Raw genomic sequence first — 21,583 nt, 5'->3', positions numbered from 1 at the left:
TATCTCCTTGTTGACTATAAAGGGAGTCTGGCAAATATACCTCTGGCCAGGTAAATACCACCCCTTGTGCTGAATACAAGCAGAAAGAAATGCACAAAAATGCTCAGAATGGGACTAATTCATACCATTCACACCATTTTGCAAGTGAAGCATTTAAGACCTACAGAGCGGAAGGACTCCAATTAGCTTCAATATGAAGCTAGAAGGACCCTGGTAACACAAGGAAAGTAATATCTAGGCAGCAGGTCCCTAGAGTAATTCCACAGTTGTTACAAAGGGAAGTTGCAGGAAATTACCATTTGCAAGGCTGCAGCAAACATAAAGATATTATCTTGATGCAGGCCAGTGCAGGGATCTGAAGGCTCCAAACATCCAAAGTTCAATTCGCACCGCTGAACAACTACAGGTGGAAAAAGCCTGAAGAAGGTGACTGATAAAAGAGCAAGATGCCTGTAGTTAACTTAGGTTCATAAGACCTACACAAAGAGCAGGCTCAGAAATCTTCCAATAGAGTATTAAAGAAAATATGAGTGATTCATGGTCATACTAGTGACTGATGTCTGCGTGCCCGCCTTACATATGGATAACCAGCCATGCAAAATGAATAAAGGATTCAATGAAAGGATTGAAAGGCAAACTTAAGTATTCCAGCTACACTACTTGGTCTCATGGATGACACTGTCTCAGCCTAAAAACCTCATCCCAAGGTTTGTCCCTTAATACCTCCATGGTTACAACAACTTATCAGTGTCTGAACATGACCACCAGCAAACCCATTAACTGAAACAGTCTGGATGAAATTTAATTGCAAGCAAAGACAAAAATGTGTTGTAGTTTAAGGATGGCATTTTTGAATTTGTGAAAAGGAATTGAAGAGAACAAAATCCCACCAGTTCTCAAATTATTTGCATTCTTGGCTTTCCCTACCATAACTGAGATTCAACACTGCCAGTGTTGCCAATACTATCAGGACAGAAATTACCATCAAAATACTCATAGCTAAGTACATATACAGCTCTGTTAGCCCTGTACCTATTACCTATGCCCCTGTAATTCAGTGTCATGGCTTGAGATTCAAGAAAAGCTGGTTTTGTAGACAAACTAGACTAATCACATGTATGATTTTCAAAAAATACACATATGAAGAGACACAGTTTGTATTTTCATTTTTCAGAAATAAATCCTAGTAACATCTACTGGTGATCAACTAGTATTTCCTTAACTGGCCCAATCACTGCATGGGACTGTGTGGTGCTATCAGCTTCAGAAAGTGTAAATATTTATAGCAGACTCCTCTTGGCTGCTTCAGAAGTGTGGACAGAAAACAGTTGACTTTCTGAAGCACAATCACTGTTGGCTTTTATCACTCCAGCAAAAGCTGGCAACATCCATGCACGGAAGTTCAAGGACAGAGCTGGCTCCCAGGCTAGATGGAGCCCAGTGCAGCTATGTGTGACAGCCTTTCCCAGGTCACTGATGCAGGTGACACCAAGGTCACTGAGAAGATGGCTGGAAAATTTAGGGCGTTAGGAGCTAAATGAGTCTGAGTCTTGAATCCTGAGGATCCTCAGGTTGGGTTTGTCATGTTCATACAGCTCATCTGCTCTCTCCAACATACTTCAAAACTTTGCTTGTTTTGAAAAACAAGACTCTTCATAACTTTTCCTAACATGTTAAGATGCAAAATAGTATTTAGCTATAAAATCATCTACCCTAGGCAAGATTTTAAAAATCTGATGTAATTATTACTTTCTAAAGATCATCGACTGATTTCCTGAAGAATAACATTCCAGATGTGTAACAAGGGTCTTCCAGTTTTAGATTTCCACCTACATTTACACTGGTTAAACTTTCAGAGATTCTCTTTCCTGATACAGAAGACAGGACAGTTGCAGCTTTGAATTTCCAACAGTTAAGAGAGAGAGGCAGTTTCGCAAAAACTCATTATTAATTTAAACCACCATTGTGCATGGTTTACTTCCTTTACAAGGAGATTATGTGCTCCTTCCAAAGGCACTCGAGAGTTTGAGTACAGGGGGGTGGAGTGGAGAGTTCAGTTTATTTTTTCTGCCACTTTGTAACTCATCCCATGAGTGAAGGTACTGGTATTTATGATACATCTCCTGAGGCACATTTTTTTTTACTTTTCAAGAGTCCTAGTTAAGATAAGCAGATAAGTTACTGCTCCATTATCATAAATGTAAAGAAAGAAGCATGATTTTTACCGTATGAGAGCAAGCCTGTCTTTTTCAGATGGATGATCATCGAGCCACTGGGAGTAGCGGGCAATGGACCACTCAGCCCTCTGATACAGAGAAACACAAACACCAGTTACACAAAATGCAAAAAAGGAAACAGACACACCAATTTCAGAATCAAAGATGACACAAATGAAAGCCACATGAGGCTCTCTTAATACTGCAGTGATGCAGAATGAGTAAAGGAATCAAGGACAATTAACAGGAATAGCCCAGTACGTTATTTGGGAGCTCAGAGGTAATCTCCTACATCAGCTGTTGGCCCATTTCTGACATCAGTTTTTACTAGGTTTCCTGCATCTTACAAGAGTAGGATCCAGGCAATTTACAGTCTGGGGAAAGATCTGCAACTTCTACTATGAGCTGACAGAATAGTAAAGAATTGAGAGTCTATTTAGTATCAGGTCATCATATCCCTACTATTAATTAATCAATTAATTAATTAAATTAGTAAGCCAACTACCATAATACCTTTGCCACAATAAAAACACAACCAACAAATCGTATAAAATATGCACTTGAATAATTTTTAACTACAACAGATAGGGCAAACTACAATGCTCATTCCACCTTAGGACATCTGAAAAGAAAAGACAGGTTGATCTTACCTGGAAGGGTGATTTTAGCTCTGGTGGTGCTCTTGTAAATAAGAACTGAAGAATAATGCTGAATGGAATAACCTCTCCCAGAGCTGGGCTACTGGCAATATGCTCACTGGTCTGGAACAGCAGCGGTCTAGAAAAATGTAACAATATACTCATGAAATGAAAAAAAGCTTATCTTATGCATTAGAAAAGTGCCTCTGTGTGGTGGCAATATTGCATTAGGATAGAATCATCTAATTTTTTGCTACTACTCTGCATCTTGGGTTTCCAACACAGGTCCAGTTTGCAAAAATTTACAGTAGTTGCCTATTATAATTAAACAACACAGGACTGTAAATTTTATATTTCAGTGAAAACATTTAAGGTAACTATAGAACTTGCTGTCATACAAAAGATGTACTGAAAGGAACACAAAAAAGTACAATTTGGCCAACATTTGCATGACAAAGATTGTTAAATCATAGTTATACTCTGCATAAAATTTAAAAGAACTTTAATCTATTTCTAATTTGCAGGTGGGTGTTGCCAAAAAAGCCCTCAGTTCAATCAGAACTAAGACAAGGTAACACATCAGTTTTGAAATACAGTTTAATCATACTGTGACTGCAACTCACCTGAATGACCTCAGCTGTCTGTAAGATTTTCCTAAGTCAGAGACTCGCCGACACAGTGGGGCTACTGCTAACTCCATCTACAAAAACAAACAGTTCCATTTGAATTAGATTCTCCCAAAACGTAACACCTGGTATTGAAGTAGCCTGTCTTTAAGCAATAATCCAAACTTGCAGAGTAAGTCAGTGACTTCTCTCTGGTGGCTGAATTAAGACAAGAAGCTGTCTTTTCCTTTCATACTGTGTTGCCCAAGCCAAGACTTCTGCCTTATTCTTGGCAACCCAATAAGCGTTTCATGACAAACGATAGAGACAGCCTGTGGATCACAACAGAAGGAGCCTCATGAGCTTTCCCAGACTAAAGCTTTGTTTCTTGCAGCAGGTTTATTTTGTTGGTGATGAGTTTCCTGATGAAGCACTTATGTCAATATTCAAAAAATCTGACCACAGCCTGGGAAGAAAGCAAATCTAGGCAGGTCTCCACAAACCACTGCTAAAGCAGTAAAACTGCAGACACATTTGAGCTGGGCACTCTTTCCTTTGGTGAAGGACAAGGTTAAAATTAGTCCTTCCTGAACAGTGGGCCCCAAATTTTGGGGCACAAAACCTATGCAGATTAGATAGGAGGCAGCTGTGATCTATTGCCAAAGGGTCATATGGAATCATGGGGAAAAGAATAAGAGCATTATTTTCATACTTATTTTCATACTGTTGGGTTTCTGAGTTACAGCAGCCATCTTTAAAAACAAATGAGCTTAAAACACTTTCTGTTGTTTAAGCATGGGAGTTCTGCTTTTTTGAAGAAGAGCCAGGCTCCACTTGGGTTTTTACATCTAAATCCAGGCTCAGGCTCTTCATTATCAGTGAGGACACAGAAGTGAGAAAGAACAGTTTCCCTTCTGGAACCCAGACTGAACATGAACCTTACACAGCAAAGTTCCGTTAATGTGCACACCAATACAAACACCACCAACTTGAAAAACCCCACAGGTAATTTTACTCAGACATGGATTAAATCATTATTTTTTGCATTCCTGAAGTGTCAGTCAAATGAGGGATCAAGCTTTATTCTCCATTTTTTAAAATATCCAACTTGAGAGACTGTTCAGATTTACACATAATGCATAATTAAAGTAAGTTTCAAAGGACGACAGCTAAAGTAAGTAGAAAGATCGAAACCACCATACGAGTTTCCCATTTAAGTAATATTTCTGAACAAGTTTCAAAGTGTTTGGGATATGATGCTATTTACAGTAAAGTCTTTAATACTGTTATATTATTCTTTCCAGCTGCAGCATTTCCTCAGACAGAGCTGGCTGCTGGGCCACCAGCTTTACCAAGAGCTGCTGGGGTTCCAGCATATACAAGAAACGTGGTGCAGTGAACTATGATGCCATAGTTTATCTAAACCCAGAAGAACTTAAATTAGTGAATAATGCAAATCAAGGCCATATACTTTAGGCATCCCTCTTAAAAGAAGGTGCCAGGATGGGAGTCATCTCACCTACTTCTCAACATCTACAGGTTCTCTTCATAGGCAGTGGAGAGAAACAGCCACTCTTGGGGTGCGACGCACCTTTCCCCAAGGTAGACTCCTAAAATAGGTCAGGCAGATCATGTTTGCAGGAGTAACCCCCTACAAAACACTCAGGCAAAGCTGGGAAAGCCACAGGGCCCAACCCAAGCATCTTGGCTTCCCTTGCAGACCAGGAGAGGTGGGTGCCCCTGGAAAGCAATGGGGAATGTCCCACAGAGCTTTCCTATGGGCAGTGCACAGCCACTGCCCAAGCCCAGGGACCTTGGAGTACATGACCACATCAGGCACTTCCAAGACCAGTTGAAATCTGAACTTTACGCAGATTTCACTCACAGGAGAAGAAAGTGAATAAAAATCCAGGAACTGGAAATAAGGAAATAAGGCCCTGAGTAACAGCCTGGCTTCCTCTTGCCTGCTGCCCTTTTGGTCCCCAAATCTTTAGGCTATGAAATGGCCCCTCTCTACACCCTGCACCTCTCCTGCACGCAGGTGGTTAAGTCAATGTCCCTGTGCCTCAGGAGCCACCAGCTGCCGTGCTGTGCTGAATGTGCTGGCACAAGGGAGTGAGGGCATGCTCCCAGGAAAGGCAGGCTCTGCAGGGAACTGCTGCAGGGAGGCGCTCCAACTCCAAGCTGCAGTGAAGCTTACAGCAAGTTCATCATGTTGTTCCCCAGGTCCCCCAGGGGCACAGATGGGAGCCAAGAGGCTGGTCTGCCACACAGGATCAGGAGCAAGCAGCCAAAAAGAGAAGCTAAGTATGCTTTGCTGCATCATGGTACAAGAACTCTGCAGATCCTGAAAAACAAATGGGAGGAAGACTGATTTCTCCAGAGCTTCTTTTCAGACATCAGTATTGGCTGGGGGCAGCTGGAAGCAACTGATATCCTGCAGGAGCTGGTGTCCCAGCTCTGGTGGGAGCCGTGGGCTTGTAGCTGTGAGGGACCAGGGAGAAGATAATTCCTTTAGGTTCTTTAGAGACTTTGATAACAGGCAACAAACTGCCAGTCTGACTTGTGGAAACAGAGATGTGTGGATCAAACGGTACTCATGAGGGGAAAGAAATAACAGCATAGCAAAATGTAATTTTGCTTAATAAGTTTCAAAAGATTGTTTCACTCCTGGAACATAATATGAAGTAATGAGACGTTAAGTGAAACTTTCTACAGCTTAACCAATTCCTTATTAAAACAAATTTAAATGAATTCTCTTGAATATACTTTGTAGTTTCCATAAATTAAAATTCTTAGTCTTAAGTACTAAAGAAGAAAAATTACTTTGGAAAATTCTATTACTTCATCTTCAACCTTTATTCACTGTAGGAAATTATTAGTATTGCTAGAACTAGATCGATTTAATGGCAGCAGATGGCTGATTCGTGAAGTAATAGCTGCCAGAGAAAAATATTGTTTTTAAGCTTTGCAGCATACTATACTATCTCACATTGACTCATGAAGAGTGGGAATGAGCGAAAACTAATGTGGTAAAAATGTACATACACCACAGAAACTCTTTTTTAAAAAGTTTACAATACTAGTCTGCTTTGTGTTATAACCCAATCTCTCTCCAATAAAAAGTATAATTCACATAATTACTAAGATGGTTTTCTTTGCTTGAATTTTATGTGTTTGTTTGAGCCCAGTGAGACAGTGGGATGCTACGGCATCCTTCTGCTGTCACAATCATTTCTGAGGCCACTGAGAGGGGTTTAGTGTCTCTGCTGAGCACTGTGCCAGCCTGGGAGCTAGTGCTGTGGAGGAACCATTCGGCTGGAACAGCTGCTGTTTTTAAGGTGCTGGAATTGGGCAGAGAATTGACACCGTGCATCACTTCTTGGTTGTGTTACCTGTCATCACCTGAAACAACATCAACTGTTGATTCACACACTGAGTTTATACTGTAGCAGCTTTGGCTGTGATACACAGCTGTAGTTTCCAAAGCCTGTCAGGGAGCCCTTACAGGTCGGGGGATGTTTTTGGCTGTTGGCAGCCAGTATTTGTATCATGTGTGTCATGTATGTCACGTGTGTCAGTATGTGTCTTATGCAAGGCCTTTCACACAGCCACGTCCTGTGGACTTTACATATAAAAGAGGAAGCAGTATTTTCTGTTTGTTTTCCAAATTTCCCTTCCAGAACTGCAAATTTGAAAATTCAGACATCCAGGTTACATTCAGTGATAAATCAGGTTTTCAAGCAGTAATTTGCAACCGCAGAGGCTTGATGTGATATAATCATTAACACAGGATCTGAGGGGAGTACTATGAGATGGATGTGCTTGCCAAAAAGCAAGCAGCAGATAGAACAGAAGAAGGCCTAATGACTTGTTTCTTCTAGCTTTGCTCAAAACCCATTGCTTTTCCATGATTTATTCATGTTAGTTTGCTATGCTTCACAGGACACAGTGGCAGGCTCCTGCCCAACATATGGTTCTTCTCAATGGTTCATGCTCTCTAAGCCCAAAAAGGCAATATTATCTTTTCTTCTCATGTGACTCTGCCATAGCCCATGGCTAGGTGGTCAATTATCTGTTCAACTATTCACTGGCTGGCCATATTGAAAAAAATACATCACACGCCTGGCTTCTCTAATTGGATTATGTTCAGCCACCCAAGGGTGAAGTTAATACGTAGTCTAGATACAGATAATGCATATGTATTGAAGAGTGCTTTAAAAAACCCCATAGTGAAGTTATTGTTTAGTGCCTATTGTGGTATTTTCAAGATCTCTCATTACTTAAACAGCTGTTTTTTCAGCTGGAAAATCTTAACATTAAATTTTTAGCAATTACATTTCCTGCTGGCCAAGATGAATTCCAAGTTTTTAAATGTTAACTCAAAATGCTTTTTTCTAGCCATTCACCAAGACAGAATGCTTTAACAAGCAAGGGAGCAGAAGAGCTCTGAACTATTATATGAAAGAAGCTGGCCTGGAAGGGATGTGGAATTTGATTTCTCCCCAGTGCAACAATTCCAAAACAGTTGATGCTTAAGTAAATCCTTCAGCTGTAACACCTCTAAAATAACACACATCAGCAAATAATTCCCTCTTTCCAGGAAGATAATTAGCACTAAACAGTAAATGTATTTTAGCTTTAGTAGTTTCTGTCCTTATGACTACAACTGTGATTACAGCATCCTGCTGCTCTCATTTCTCTCTAAGAAACTAGAAAGCAAATCTTTTAGGAAGAATTGTAAAAAGCACTTTTACACTTGTATCATCATGTTTGATCAAATGAGCAAATCTGTTTACATTTTAAAAAATCCAAATGCCTAATATTCTTGCTTTTTTTTTATGCCACATATTGAATCAGGAAACAAGATTCTGACCACAGGCTAGCCAGCAGATAGGAAGAGCTCTTCTACACTAGAATTTAGCACTGTAAACTTCTACCATAAAAACATTTTTCTAGGAAAATTCAATAAAACCCAAATATTTTGCAGTATTTTTTTTTTTGAGGAAGACTTGAAGAATTGGTGGCAGTGTTAACTGTACCCTATCAAAACTGTCTGAACATAGTACTGAACAATGCCAAAAATCTCAACTATAAATCATGCCTAGATAAGAAATACAGGAAAGCATACAGAGAATAATATTAACTCAGACAGGACCAATAAAAATAGTTCACTCAACAAGGCTGAAAATCTCAGTCACGACATGAGGCAGGGTTCTTGGCACTGACAGTGGCTCCTGCCTTATATGTTGCTCCAAAATAGATAGGAAAACATGTCATGCCTTCATGCCACGAGGCATAATGATTACTTTGTCTTTGCAATTTCTAGACTAGTTTATTTCAATGCAGTTGTGATTTGTATTTGCTATTAATAAACAGCTATTTTCCTGTACCAGTTTATAAACTCTGTGTAGCAGACTACCAATTTCCACGCCAAATATTGCTGTAGATTCCTCACTTCTTCTAAATAAACTCCTCAACTGATCCTGCTTACTTCATTCTTTGCTGCATTGTCCAGCACTTCCATCGGGTTTCAGGAAGACCTGAAGTACAAGCCACAATCCCAAAGTGTGCCTAAGTGCTGTAACAACTCTGAGTACCAAGCAAGTTAAAAGGTCCTCTGAAGAAGAACTTGCACTTCCCAGAAACAGAAATGTTGAAAACCATCAGGGCTTGCTGGCTTGCTTGCCTCCAGGAGAACATTTTTTTTCAGTCTGACAAGTACTGAATTAAAAAGTGAAATTCGGTATTAAACATGTGAATACTGAATTATGGAGACCTTGAAAATACAAAACCAAATAAACTGATTCAGGAATATACTGGAGTGAGCTGAAAAGTGATCTTGTGCAAATGCCTGCATAAAAACTGAGCGTATGAAAAGAGGTGAACTCAAGCTGTAGACTGGAAATATTTCAAATGAGACTCCCAAGGAATCGTGGCACAGCACTCGGTAACAACCTTGCAGCGCTGTGCACATTTCCTAGGGCTTGCAGCGTTCCCATGTTCCTGCAAGCACTGATTTACATGAAATCATATTAATGATATTCAGGCATATTTCAAGCCTACCATAGCTCTGTTTACAGCTGCCACAGTAGCACACAGCTAGTCTCACTGCTGAGAAATCTGTAATGCACAGGACAGCCAAATGCTGACACTGGAAACAGGGTAAGACAGAGAATTCAACAGAGCCACAGCAGTAATTCCTAATGCATAAGTAGCTGAGCCTCACTACAGAAAATTGGCTGTTATGCACCTCAGCAAGCCCAGTTCTGAATGAAGGCAACTTGAAATCCATTTTCCCCCTTCTGTGTGGACACCTGCTGTTTTGAGGCAACTTATCAGTCAAACACGTTTTCAGTGCAAAAATTTTCAAATCAGACTCTCAGCCAAAGCTATTCTGCTGAGTATAAGGCAGCTGTTAACTCTGTGAGTGCCCTGAAAGAATGTGCACAAGTATGAGATACCGAAAATCTGATGCAATCCAAGGTTATCTGACTCACTGCATGTGTGTTTATAAGAACTCGAATTAACCAAAGCTTTTGGACAGATTTCTGCCCAGGTCTTTTACTTGCAAGCAACTCCAAAATACCAGCAGGGGTTTTAGATCTCAAAAGTCTGTTCTGAGCAGGAACATGTAACCCTTTTTGCATAGAGAAAATTCAAAATTACTCTACAAGACAGAGCACAAGAAAAAACAGTTCATAAACAAACCTACTCCTCCACACAGTATCTTTCCAGGCAGGTCGTTTCCTTTGGGTTTGGCTTTAGTCCAACAATGCAGTGCCTTTCTGAAAGGAACTGAAAAAAACCCTGCACACAGCATTTATGGCCATTTGGAAAAATTTATCCTTCCCATCAAGCCAGCAGCCCAGCTGAATACCTGCTCCCTGCTCTCCTCAGCCCAAAGCAGCAGCAACCTCTCTTAGTACTGATTAGGATTAAAGCTGCACTTACACCGGGACTCCTGGCTGGGTCAGAGCAACAACAACCTTCCTGTCAGGCTCCCAGGAGCTGGCATCATGGGCATGTGCCCAAAATCCACCAGGTTGTTGGGAGGAGCACATACATCCCAGAAAACATGGATATAAGGCAGTGTCCACATGCAAAATATTTCAGTCCTTTTACATCTATCCTGAACAAGAGGATATAGTGTCCAGGCCATGCTGGGCACTACAGCCCCTGTGCAGCCTGGGACACCCAGAGGAGCTCTGTGCAGAGATGCTCAAAGGCACAGAGTGAGCACTGAGCTGCTGTATGCAGCTGGTCGGACACAGATGTCTTGTCTTAAGCTCATTTTTAAACAAGCCAAGAATACGGTACAACGTGAAGAAAAGAAAAACACAAGGCAGCCCCCAGACGCAGCAACAGTTGAAGGCAGGAAACAGGAATGAATTCAAACCCATTTTTTTGATTCTGTGGTACAAAAGAAATCAGAGTATTTATCTTTACACACAGTTGTCCATTCAAGAATTATAATCAGCACAGTGGGGAAGACCAAATTCCTCTACACTCTATGAAAACATACCTTCCTTTTTAACTTAAAAGTCAGCCCATGTCAGAATGAGAAAAATCACTGTTAAAAAAATTATAAACAAGTTATATTTTTAGATTGTAACAGGTGCTTAGATCAGATGCTCTTACTGTAGAATCAGGTGAAAATATTTTCCAAATTCATATGACATACACTAGTTAAAATTAGCATAAATAGCATAAATTACAAAAATTATCTCTATTCCTTTCACAGGAAGAGTCAAGTGCCCTTTTTTTGCTTCCAATTTTATGCCATTGTCTTCAAAATAGAGAAGGGAATGGAACCTCCTAGCTGAAAGCAACTGAAAACGTCCCCTTAATTTCTGTGGTTAAGGGCTGATTTGCTATTTTTGGGTAATGAATAAAAAAATTTTACTCAGGAGTATGTAACTCACAGGCAAATGATACAAAGCAGCCACAAGAAGAAGTGGAGGTGGCAGGAATTCCTCCCTCCCTGCCTTCCTCTCCTACCTCAGTTACCTACCAGCCAAAAGCAGCACTCAGTATGCAGACAGCTGGTGCTAACTCCCTTTTCCACTTGGGTAATAATAAATGGCAGCCACAGATTGATCTCGTGGATGCCTGATCCTTTGGCACGGTAACCACAGAGTGGTACTGCTGACAAATTTGATATAGCAGATAACACAGACAGGTAGTGGATGTGAATCTGGCTATTTCTTTTGTGGTTTAGTCCTGCACAGGAGTTAGGTAAAGCTGAGAGGCAGCTCGGTCAATCAGGTCGTGAAGAGAATCCCACAAGACAACTGCCCTTCTTTTTCCAATAAGGCAGTTCCTCCCAATGATATTGATATTTCTTTAGCTTGTCTCCTTCACTGCAAAGCGGCTGAGTTAGCCATTAACCACTGTGGGCACCTTGATATATAGAGTGATTAAGGAAGTGACACACCACATTCTATTAGAAGAGAGAGAAAGAATGAAGTGAATGAATGGCGGCAAATGATGGACATGCCAAAGAGGTAGGCCAAGTGGGATAACATGCCAAGATGCAGCTGAATTGAAATGCAACAGTCACCTGACAGCAAGCTGTCAGACCTCCCTGAATGTGCCTTACAGTGATGAGGGATCTTCAGCTACTTAGTGGACACATTTCTCAGGATCCAGTATCTTACCAGAGAGGATGTTCAGGCCTGGAATGCACCAATCTCTACAACTGCCTGTTTATACTTTGATGGGGACAAAAGTATTGATACTTTTCAGTGAAATGACACTAAAAAGCAGGAATCAGTATGGAGGGTACCTGTGCAAAATCCGCTGCCAGGCGCATCTTCCCTCCTTCACCGAGGGGCCTTATTAGACTGGCATTGCGAATGAAAAGTTCAATTGCTCTTTGAGCCATGGCTTCAGTGTTATCAAAGACAAAGTCAAAACACTCAAAATGTCTGAAGTAGTCGCTCATGACTCTTGCTATAAAACCCTGAAGCTCTTTCATGTAGAGAGAACAAGGGACATCTGGTTTTCCTGAGCTGGATAATGATCTGGAAAAAAAAGAAAAGAAAAAGAAATAGGAGCAGCTAAATTAATCTTTAAAACACAACCAAAACCTATTGGATTCTTTCAAATTTTTTTCCTACGCCACCAAGTCATGGCATGACTTGTAGAGTCTCATTTCTACTCAGAATAAGGAGCATATAGCTCTCTCTGAAACTACAGTCAAAAAAAAAATCTCTTTATCAGCCATTCCCATAAAGAACTAAAAGAAAAAACAAGAAATAACAACAGCATCACCCCACTCCTACCCAACTCGCTGAGCCTCCTTCAGTTTGAAGCCTACACCTCAAATCCAGACCCTAAATGTGAATGTCCCACTTGTTGATTCAAAACTCTAATAGTGGATCATCAAATATAAACGTATGTCACAGGGTTACTAGTTTAGCCTATCAATCCCAAACCTGTTCTCTGTATGGAATTAGTTTCCTAGATTCCTCCAAACCCAGGATTATAAAGTCAGTATCACAGAAGCAGCACAGAAGTCGCCGGACACAAACCAATCCCCTTTCTCTTTCTTTGACTGACAGTCAGGTAAAAGAGCTCTTCCAAACTTAGAAGAACATTCAAGCTATCTAACAACACTTAGCCTTTGTCTGGAAACCGTTTACCCACATAGAGAGGTATTGTGCTACTGGTGCCAAGGTAAGGGTAAAATATTGTTAAAAAAAAGAAAGTCAAAAGGAAAAGTCAAAACGTCTCTGAAAATATATTATTTTCAGTGAATTTTCAAGACAGAAAACAGGACAATTGATTAAGATATAAGCAATGTCAGAACAGACATGACAACCAAAATAAAATTTGGGAAGGAAGTCTCAATTATAGATAAGACTCAAGATCTTGGCACATAAAGAATACTGGAAATTTTAATGAAAATGCTACAGGAAAATAGCGTAACATACTGAACCTGAGATTTAAATATAAAAAAAGTTAAAATTAACTATTACATCAGAGGCTATATGCTTTGAGAAACAGGAATACTGACAGTTCTGAAGACTGTCCAAAAAACCCACATTTTGAAAGCAAAAGGGTTTTTTAAAGCACAAAAATGGCCTCTTGTCAGCTTTCTTTTTCTATTTGAAATTAATTTTACTCAACAGATATGAATACAAAAAGGGGGAGGGAAAGAAGACAGATGCTACCTGATTAATTTGTTTGAATAGGTGTAATTCTGCTTCCTGTGTTCATTAACCATAAAGCGTTGCCTTCCCCTCAACAAACAAGCACTCTTGCTTCAAGGACATTGTGGCAATTAACAATCTATTATGCACATGCAGGACATCTTACTAGAGCAATGGTAAATTTAAAAGATATTTCTAGTTACCCAGAAAAATCTTCCTGGTGCATGGTGATGATAATAGCTTCCACTGAATCTCCCACAGAGTTCAGTAGCGGCTGAACAGCACTACCCATTAGATCATGGACTGCCTAAAATAGAATAAGAAAAAGGCAGAAGTAAGGAAACAAAAACTAGAAGCATTTTCATTCTGACATCTCAAAAATACCTCAGGAAACAGTTCATTTCATCAGTGCTTTTTATTATTCAGCATGAGAAAATGCTAAATAGGAGAACCAAAGCTAAAGACAACCTTTCTTTTTAATTGATTTTACCAGTAAAGTACAGAAATTAAGCTGCTTCTGTGTAAAGCCTTCCTTCAAAAAGGTGCACAACAATTTGGCTTTCCTGGTTTGTACATGAGCATGTTTCGGTGCACACTTGGCTCAGTTGTTCATTCCCCAGACACAAGCTGCCCTTCATTCCCCTGCACACAACCCCTCCCAGGTCAGCGCCCAGCAGGACAGACGTGGAGAGCTGCACAGAGGCTGCACTGCCATCCACATCCCCCTCCAGGAAAGTACCGGGTCGCATAAAAATTATAATTTGATGTATCTGTCGGGGGAGGAAGGGGGTGATGAAGGATCCAGCTATTGCTGTGTGAATGCTACAGCAAAAGACATTTATTTTCACAGTCAGGTGACATCTATGTTCTGACCGTTATGAGAATATTCTGAACACAAACACGACTCAAGCAGTGATTTGGCACAGGCAACACATATGTAGCTGCAGATACAATAAATTTAAAATGCCAGAATATTTGTATACCTGTTACAAAATATACTGATGTAAAATAATATGTGGGAAGGAAGTGCCTGCTTTAAGGGTAACGAAGCCAAGCTCAGCCCTATCCCTGCAGCATATCGACATTCAATTACCTTTAAGGCAGTTGTGACTGTTTGCTCAGCAGCTGCTGGAAATGAGCTCTGACTGGTAATAACCTAAAAATTATAAAGTAATTGTTAGTAGTCAGCATTCAACAAATTATTAGAATCCATAATATTCAACGTAATTTAAAAACATACTGAGTTATCCTTAGTAATGAGTGTTTACATAGTTACAGATAACTATCAAGTGTGCTTTATACAGAAAGAATTCCCAATGCATCAGTATCAGTCCTTTGCTCTCAGATTTCCTATGGACTCAGCTTCTGCATTGGCAAAGAAATGACTCAATGGAGTTAAGCTGAAATTTAGCTGAAGGGCTAAAAGAGCCAGAATAAAAATAACTGGTGTATTCTCCCACTGCTAAGTATAGAATTCATGGAGAACTGTACAAGCAGCTCTGTGGCAAATATCTGAAAGAACGGTTGTTCTTTCTCAGTATTATGACTATCATAGCACTACATGTTAAATAGTTGCTTATGTAGAGCTAAAACAATATTAAAATTGAAAGTCAAGGAATGATCTGAAGGACTATTCTACCACTTTCCTTACAGTTATGAATATGCCACACAATAGTATTTTTAAGCCAGATAAGTACTTAACTCAAAGACTGAATCATATCAGATCTCCCTCCAACACTAAGACACATGAGGTTCATTACTAGATACTTCAGAGAAAGCAGACTTAAAAGTTGATCTACCATCTGTTTGCAAAATCCAAGGAAATTTTATAGGCTTTTTAGCATTTTTTAAAATTCTTTGAATGTATCCAGAGTCAGGAATACTCATGTTCTTTTTTTTTCTAATAAGGCTAGGATTTAAACACGATTAATTGCAACTACCGATATATCTGTTTGTTTTAGTTTAAAAAGACTGGGTAACAACTGGTGTCACTAAACCAGTAAACTGGAATTATTTGTAACTGTGCTTAGTCCTGAAAAATTTTCAGGCCACACTTTAGTCACAGTAATAATGTATGGAGATATTTGTGAGGTGTTGCTTTTATTGATTTCATCATTTCCTTCCCCTTTTCATTTTAGCCACAAATGTGGGAAAGCATTGAAGGTCTTCTGAAAAACAGAAGCTAGGGCTGAGGCAGATGCTGGAAGGGGGCTATCAGGCTGATAATTACAAAGACAGGTAAGAAAAAAACCAGTTCCATCATTTATGCTCACAAAGTAACGGCTCTGAGACGTGATTATTCTCTATAAACACATTTTTATTCTTCTAATATTGACAATTTGTCACATAGTGGTACTTACAAGGGCCAGCCAAGTCTCAAAAGAGTTGTACAAATGCACAGCAAGGTGCAGCTCTTAACACAAAATTGGGCTGTATTTGTCAAGAGTTCTCATCCGCTAAATGGAGCATATGCACAGGATAGAGCAAGAAGGTAACATTGCAGCAAGAGGAGAAATGCCAAAGGAAGCCTACCTTCAGAACTGCCTGGTGCAGTTTGTACAGAGAATTAACTACAGCCACGTTCCTCCTCTGGCCCTCTGTCAGTGGCCCAATCACCTGGCTGGCGTCTCCTTGAGTGGACAGCTGCAGTGATCACAGAAACTGTGAGTACCAACATTTGAAACCGTGCATCTCCCCAAACTAAACTTCAACCACAGCAGAAAGCCAAAGGCCATCACTACCCAGTGAGGGTAGCTCCATTTAACTCTTGTCTTGATTCATTGAATTTCCATCTTCAGATAAAACAGACTGAACAACAGCAACAGGAACCTTGAGAGACTGTCTCAGCTCCCAAACCACAGCACTGAGACCCACATCTCCTGGAAATACCTAGTCCCAGCAAAACTTCAACTTTGTAATCAGAGTCAGGTGAAATCACCTACCTGAGGATGCCCAATAAACCACCAGCAGCTTTTCTCTATGAGCAGTGTACATTCTTCTGTATGCCCTCAGTCTGTCCTTCTGACAACCATTCAAGCCTCTCCTTAAAAACTGCTTTTTCAAATAGATGGCTTAGAGCTTTGTAAATAATAGAGGCTTATAAGTCAACAGAAAAATAGAACTACAGGGACCAAAACTGCTAGACCTGTCATTAAAAGAGTTCTATCCATGAATCTTTCAGCAAAAATCAAAGAAATATTTCTTCATATTTAAACTGCACAAAGCATGCATTTTTTATTATGACAACAGAAATCAAAGTTCCAGGGTGATCCATAAATAACCATTAACTATGGAACAGTCTTGTAAGGATACCACAGCATATATTTGTAATGTAAAATATCATAAACTGCAATTGGGAAACAAATGAAAATTTTCTCGTGCACTGAAAACTGCAGAAATACGAAGACAAAGGGCTATGTGAATTCTAGAAGTACATCTAAACATTAAAGCAAGAATACCTATTAATAGAAGGCTTTACTGAGATATAATTACCCAACTAGTTATCCATATTTCAGGATACAGAATTATCCTCCAGGAAACCCCTGAAGATGCCTAGCTCCAAAAGTTTCTCAGTAAAAATATATTCAACTCACTGAGCAAATGGTCAAGAGACTTTTATGGAGTGTGCCTAAACACAGTTGTAGGTCCTACAGAAAGCTCCTGAACTAAAACTGAATATACAGTTATAATTGTTTAAGAACAAAAGAAACAAACATAATAAGAAATTTTTTAACTTATGAGAAACAATGAATCTTTACTACTGAAAGACTATTCCTGTGCTTCCCATAGCTTCCATACAGCATAAACACAGACAGCATACAAGCACAGTTATCTAGTATTTTCCAGCATTGCTAATGATGAAGTTTTAGACAGGTTCTTGCAAGCACCCAGGAACTCTGATTTATTCACAGCACTATGGTGACAATATCAGTTCACTTCCTTTTCTTCAAATTTAGGGATTATTTCAGGATAAATAGGTTTCCGAGGCCATTGTAGAAGGAAAGATCTTTTCCAATCTACCTTCAATTATTTGACATAAAAATGTATCCTTAAACTGGTTGACAAATAAATCATTGTGTCAGCATTTTCCTGCCTCCCTGATGAGAACAGCCACGTGAGCCACGAACATCCCTGTTTCCTTCTAGATACTTCTGTTTGAGAGACCTGACTGGTTTTTATAATTCTGCTTCTCACACTTACAGCTTCACAAATGCATTGATTAATAACAAAACAGCTGTGCAAAGAAAGACCCCGTTCACCCAGCTGACCACCCTCCCAGACACAAATAACCTTCTTCTCCACACTTAAGTACTGTACAGACTAATTTATATTTTTGCACATTTACAACTATTAAACATAAAAGATACTATTAAACCAGTAAAATTTTTCATCCCAATTACTTAAATTTCAGTTCCTCAGAGTTTATTGTAAAGGTTTCACAATTTCTTAGACATTAGACTGTATCTCTCCTGATGATGAAAAAGCTTAACTGGTAAGTAAAACCATTAACAAGTACAAACATAACCCTTCTGCAATAACAAGAAACTCTTGCAGTCAGCAATAGCACACAACATCTTCACAGGAAAAATCTGAAAATACCTTAAAAGCAACTAATCTTCTCAAAACTGTTTACCATATTATATTTCCTTTAACTAATCCACTTGAACTTTGACAGTTAGATGTGCTGATCCCTTGTACATCCTAAAATCACTGGTCTAAAGCAAAGAGGCCTGAAAAATTTGACTCTTGTAAGTAGCAGTTGGAGCTGGGCAGCCCAGGGCTCCCTAGGACCGTTTCTCCTGTAGGTGTGCCATGGGAACACCTGGCACCTACGTGGGCAGGTGTGTCCTACCATTTACAGAAGTCTCTCTTGCTGTCACAATGATTTCTCTGACTTTGCCTCAAGGCAAGAAAGTTCTCCACTCTGTCCAATTTGGTTCATGTACATACACTGTGTCACTGGCAAAAGTCCGGATTTTAGACAATTTATCATTATTCCAGTACTCTAATGCCTCAGACTGCATTCTTGACATCACTTATATCCATTATACAATCATGCATCCAGTTAGGAAAAATGTCATTATTGTGTCTCTCTGGTTCCCAGAAACCAGGCTTATGGACCATTTACTATAGACACAAACCACCCCCCAGTTTCTTTTCCAGCATACCAGATTTTATTAGTGATTTGCATTTATCACTCTCTTTTATACAGAAAGTACTTTTAAATTTCTGTGCTAGACACAGGTTATGCACTTAAACTCAGTGGTAATGTAACTCTTCCTCTGTTATCTGTCCACTGGGGATTGCATTGTGTAAATAGGTTAAGTCAAGTAAGTGTGAAGCCTGTGCACATCTGCTCAGGCTGTCTGAAAGACACAGTCCACAGGCCTTCTTTTTGACGAGGACACTGGAGAAAAAATCAGATGCCTTTTTAATCAGTCTGATATATCCTGAAATGCAGAAAGCCAGGAAGGGTGAGTTATGCTAAGCAGAAACAGGGGGAACAGAAGGGGTGATTTCATCCCAAATCAGAATCTATTCTGGGAAACAAGTAAGAGACCAAGTGCAGCTGAAGGCCAGATCCCATCTCCAGGGAGCTGTCAGTCACCTTGGGAGTTAGTCTGGCTTAAGCCTGCAAGCTGAAAACAGAGGAAAAGAAACAATGTTGAAGCCAGAACTGAATGAGCAGCAACAACAAGGTCTGTAATTGTTCCATATTTCTGTATCTGCCTTAAGTATAGCAATCGATTTCTTACACTCTTCACTTCAGTGGGTTAAATTGTTTCTGCTTTTACCTCAAGCCTGTCTACTATTTCCAGTAATTTCACGGGCAGTAGCACAGGCACCCATTCCCCAGCAAGCATCAGTTCTACAATGGGTGACACATCAGTGTGAGCTTCCTTTGCCAACAGGAGCGACAAGCACGCTGCCAACATGGGATGCTCGCGAAGAAGAGTGAGGCAGAGAAGTGTGCTACCAGGAAATATTAGCCAGGACTGTTGTATCCAGGCACTGGGACAAAGGCTGTGTCTCGTGGTACCCTAAAAAATGTGAATGTGAGCTTCTGTCCCACGCAACGTTTAAAAACAGAAAGGGCAGCTGTTAAAATGAAATGAGAAAGGAACACTGGGAGATAGTGCCTTTCTGACATATATATGAGTGTGTTCTCTGAAGTAGGAGGCTGAAATGTGCATGTTCAATCCAGCAGCTGACTAGCTAGAAGAAGCTGCATAGAAGAATTTTGGGGGGGGTTAAATCTAATCCAACTGAATCTGAGACCAAAGCAGTAGGTTGATATCAGGTAGCTTACTGAACCAAAAAGGTCACTTGTAGAAGCCAATACACAAAAAATGTGTCATGAAGGGGAACAAGCTGACTTAAGGTCATCTAACTTACTTCAGTCTGACATGGTTGAGAAAGTGTAAGCCATGAATGCTCTCACTGAATTCAGAAGTCCTTATGAAAAATAGTTTCTTTTCATTTGTATCCTTCAGCACACCTACATGGTTACACTGCTTCACCTCCAGAGAGTGCAGGTGCCTCATCCTGGATCAGTAAGTTGCCCACAGCAGAAAATTTCAGGAATGATTCACCTGACCACATGCAGGAAACCACGAAGCAGAGACGTAAGAACTTGCATTGAGTAATTCACCTAGGCTAATTCAAAGCCCCTGCTTTGGGAAGCGAGTACCTGCATCCTGTATGCGCCCATTTCTCTTCACTAGCTATAAAGGGAATTTAAAACAGTACCACAGATCCCTAGTAGTCATGTAAGATGTATTCTCACCCTATAAATGTATTTGCACCCCTTTGCATAGACCTACTTTGGAAATACGTCTTGGAAATAACCAGATCAAGTGTTCTGGATTTGACACTTTTCTGTGTTTGATGCCTAAGAACAGACATGAAATGTGACAGCATGGATTTGATCTCACATGTGGAGACATGTGCAATGGTAAGATTGCTTTGGGATTAAATTCTTGTTTTCACCATTAAGCAATGAATGTAGAATTTAGATTAGGCCATGAATCAAATCATCAGTTCTCCCTTGGGTTATAAATAAAATGCTAACTGAGTTTGTCTTTTTCTTCTAGGAAAGCTCAGTCTATTGATACATCTTTTCCTGTAATTTTTTTAGTGCTTCTAAGTGACTAACACTCCTCTCTTTCAACATGTGGCAGCGCAGAAGAGACACTGATTTGTGAGCTGGTTTGCTAGTAGTCCCTTCATAGACTACATATCTTGTGAAAAACTTCAGTTTCATGCTCAGTAACTAAGATCTCCTTATTGACAGTTTTGGAAAGCTCCATTTATTTGATTTCTCTGAAACAGCCTCAGCAAACCCATTTTTTTAGAGCAGGAAACATCATCATAATTTAGGAGTATGGAGAAGATCCTAAAATAAGACTAAAGTAGGGCTTCTCAACAAATCATTCAATCTAACTCCAGGATCACGAGACTAAAGAATGTTTTGATAGCACAAACTGAACTCCAGTTGTCAAGCTAACATTTTCAACAATAAATGCATTCCTAATAGATGCAGCTGATGTTGCCATACCTCTGGCAGAAGGCAATCAATCCATCTGGTACTTGGCCTCCTGCCTGATCATAACAACTTATTATAAAGCACAGAATCTATTTAGAGAGTTTCTGAGTCAATAGGCCTTGGCCCTGGGATTTCTCCCATAAACGACAAATAATTGGGATGATTTACTATTAGGTTTAATGTTTTCCATATTGCAGAAGGTACCTTTTACAATCTCTTTCCACCTAAAAAACACACAGGTTTAGTAGAATCAGTTTGCTCCTTTTTGTAAAAAAAGCACCGTTTAGCAGAAAAATACAGAAGAATCTGAACTCCATTAGCTATTCCACTTAATATATTAGCTACTTAGAGGATAATTTACAAGAAGAAGAGACATAATTTAGAGGTTCGAAGTGTAGGATTTGAATGAATTTGTCAGTGG

The 21,583-nt window shown here is 39.8% G+C and overlaps 1 protein-coding gene across 1 annotated transcript in view; it reads right to left on the bottom strand.

Annotated features, from left to right (window-relative positions):
• COG5 (component of oligomeric golgi complex 5) overlaps positions 1-21,583 on the bottom strand; it is a 185,545-nt gene that overhangs the window by 7,414 nt on the left and 156,548 nt on the right. The window contains exons 15-21 of the mRNA XM_082280227.1: positions 16,149-16,259; positions 14,710-14,772; positions 13,820-13,923; positions 12,248-12,485; positions 3,478-3,554; positions 2,867-2,993; positions 2,226-2,305 (exon numbers count right to left, since the gene is read on the bottom strand). Coding sequence (XP_082136353.1) covers positions 2,226-2,305; positions 2,867-2,993; positions 3,478-3,554; positions 12,248-12,485; positions 13,820-13,923; positions 14,710-14,772; positions 16,149-16,259 — 800 coding nt within the window. The remainder of the gene's footprint in view (positions 1-2,225; positions 2,306-2,866; positions 2,994-3,477; positions 3,555-12,247; positions 12,486-13,819; positions 13,924-14,709; positions 14,773-16,148; positions 16,260-21,583) is intronic.

This window comes from Coloeus monedula (genome assembly GCF_965178545.1).
Source record: "Coloeus monedula genome assembly, chromosome: 4".
Classification (NCBI taxonomy): domain Eukaryota; kingdom Metazoa; phylum Chordata; class Aves; order Passeriformes; family Corvidae; genus Coloeus; species Coloeus monedula.
Note: the sequence above shows the minus strand (reverse complement) of the source record. Positions and strands in the feature narration are given on the sequence as shown.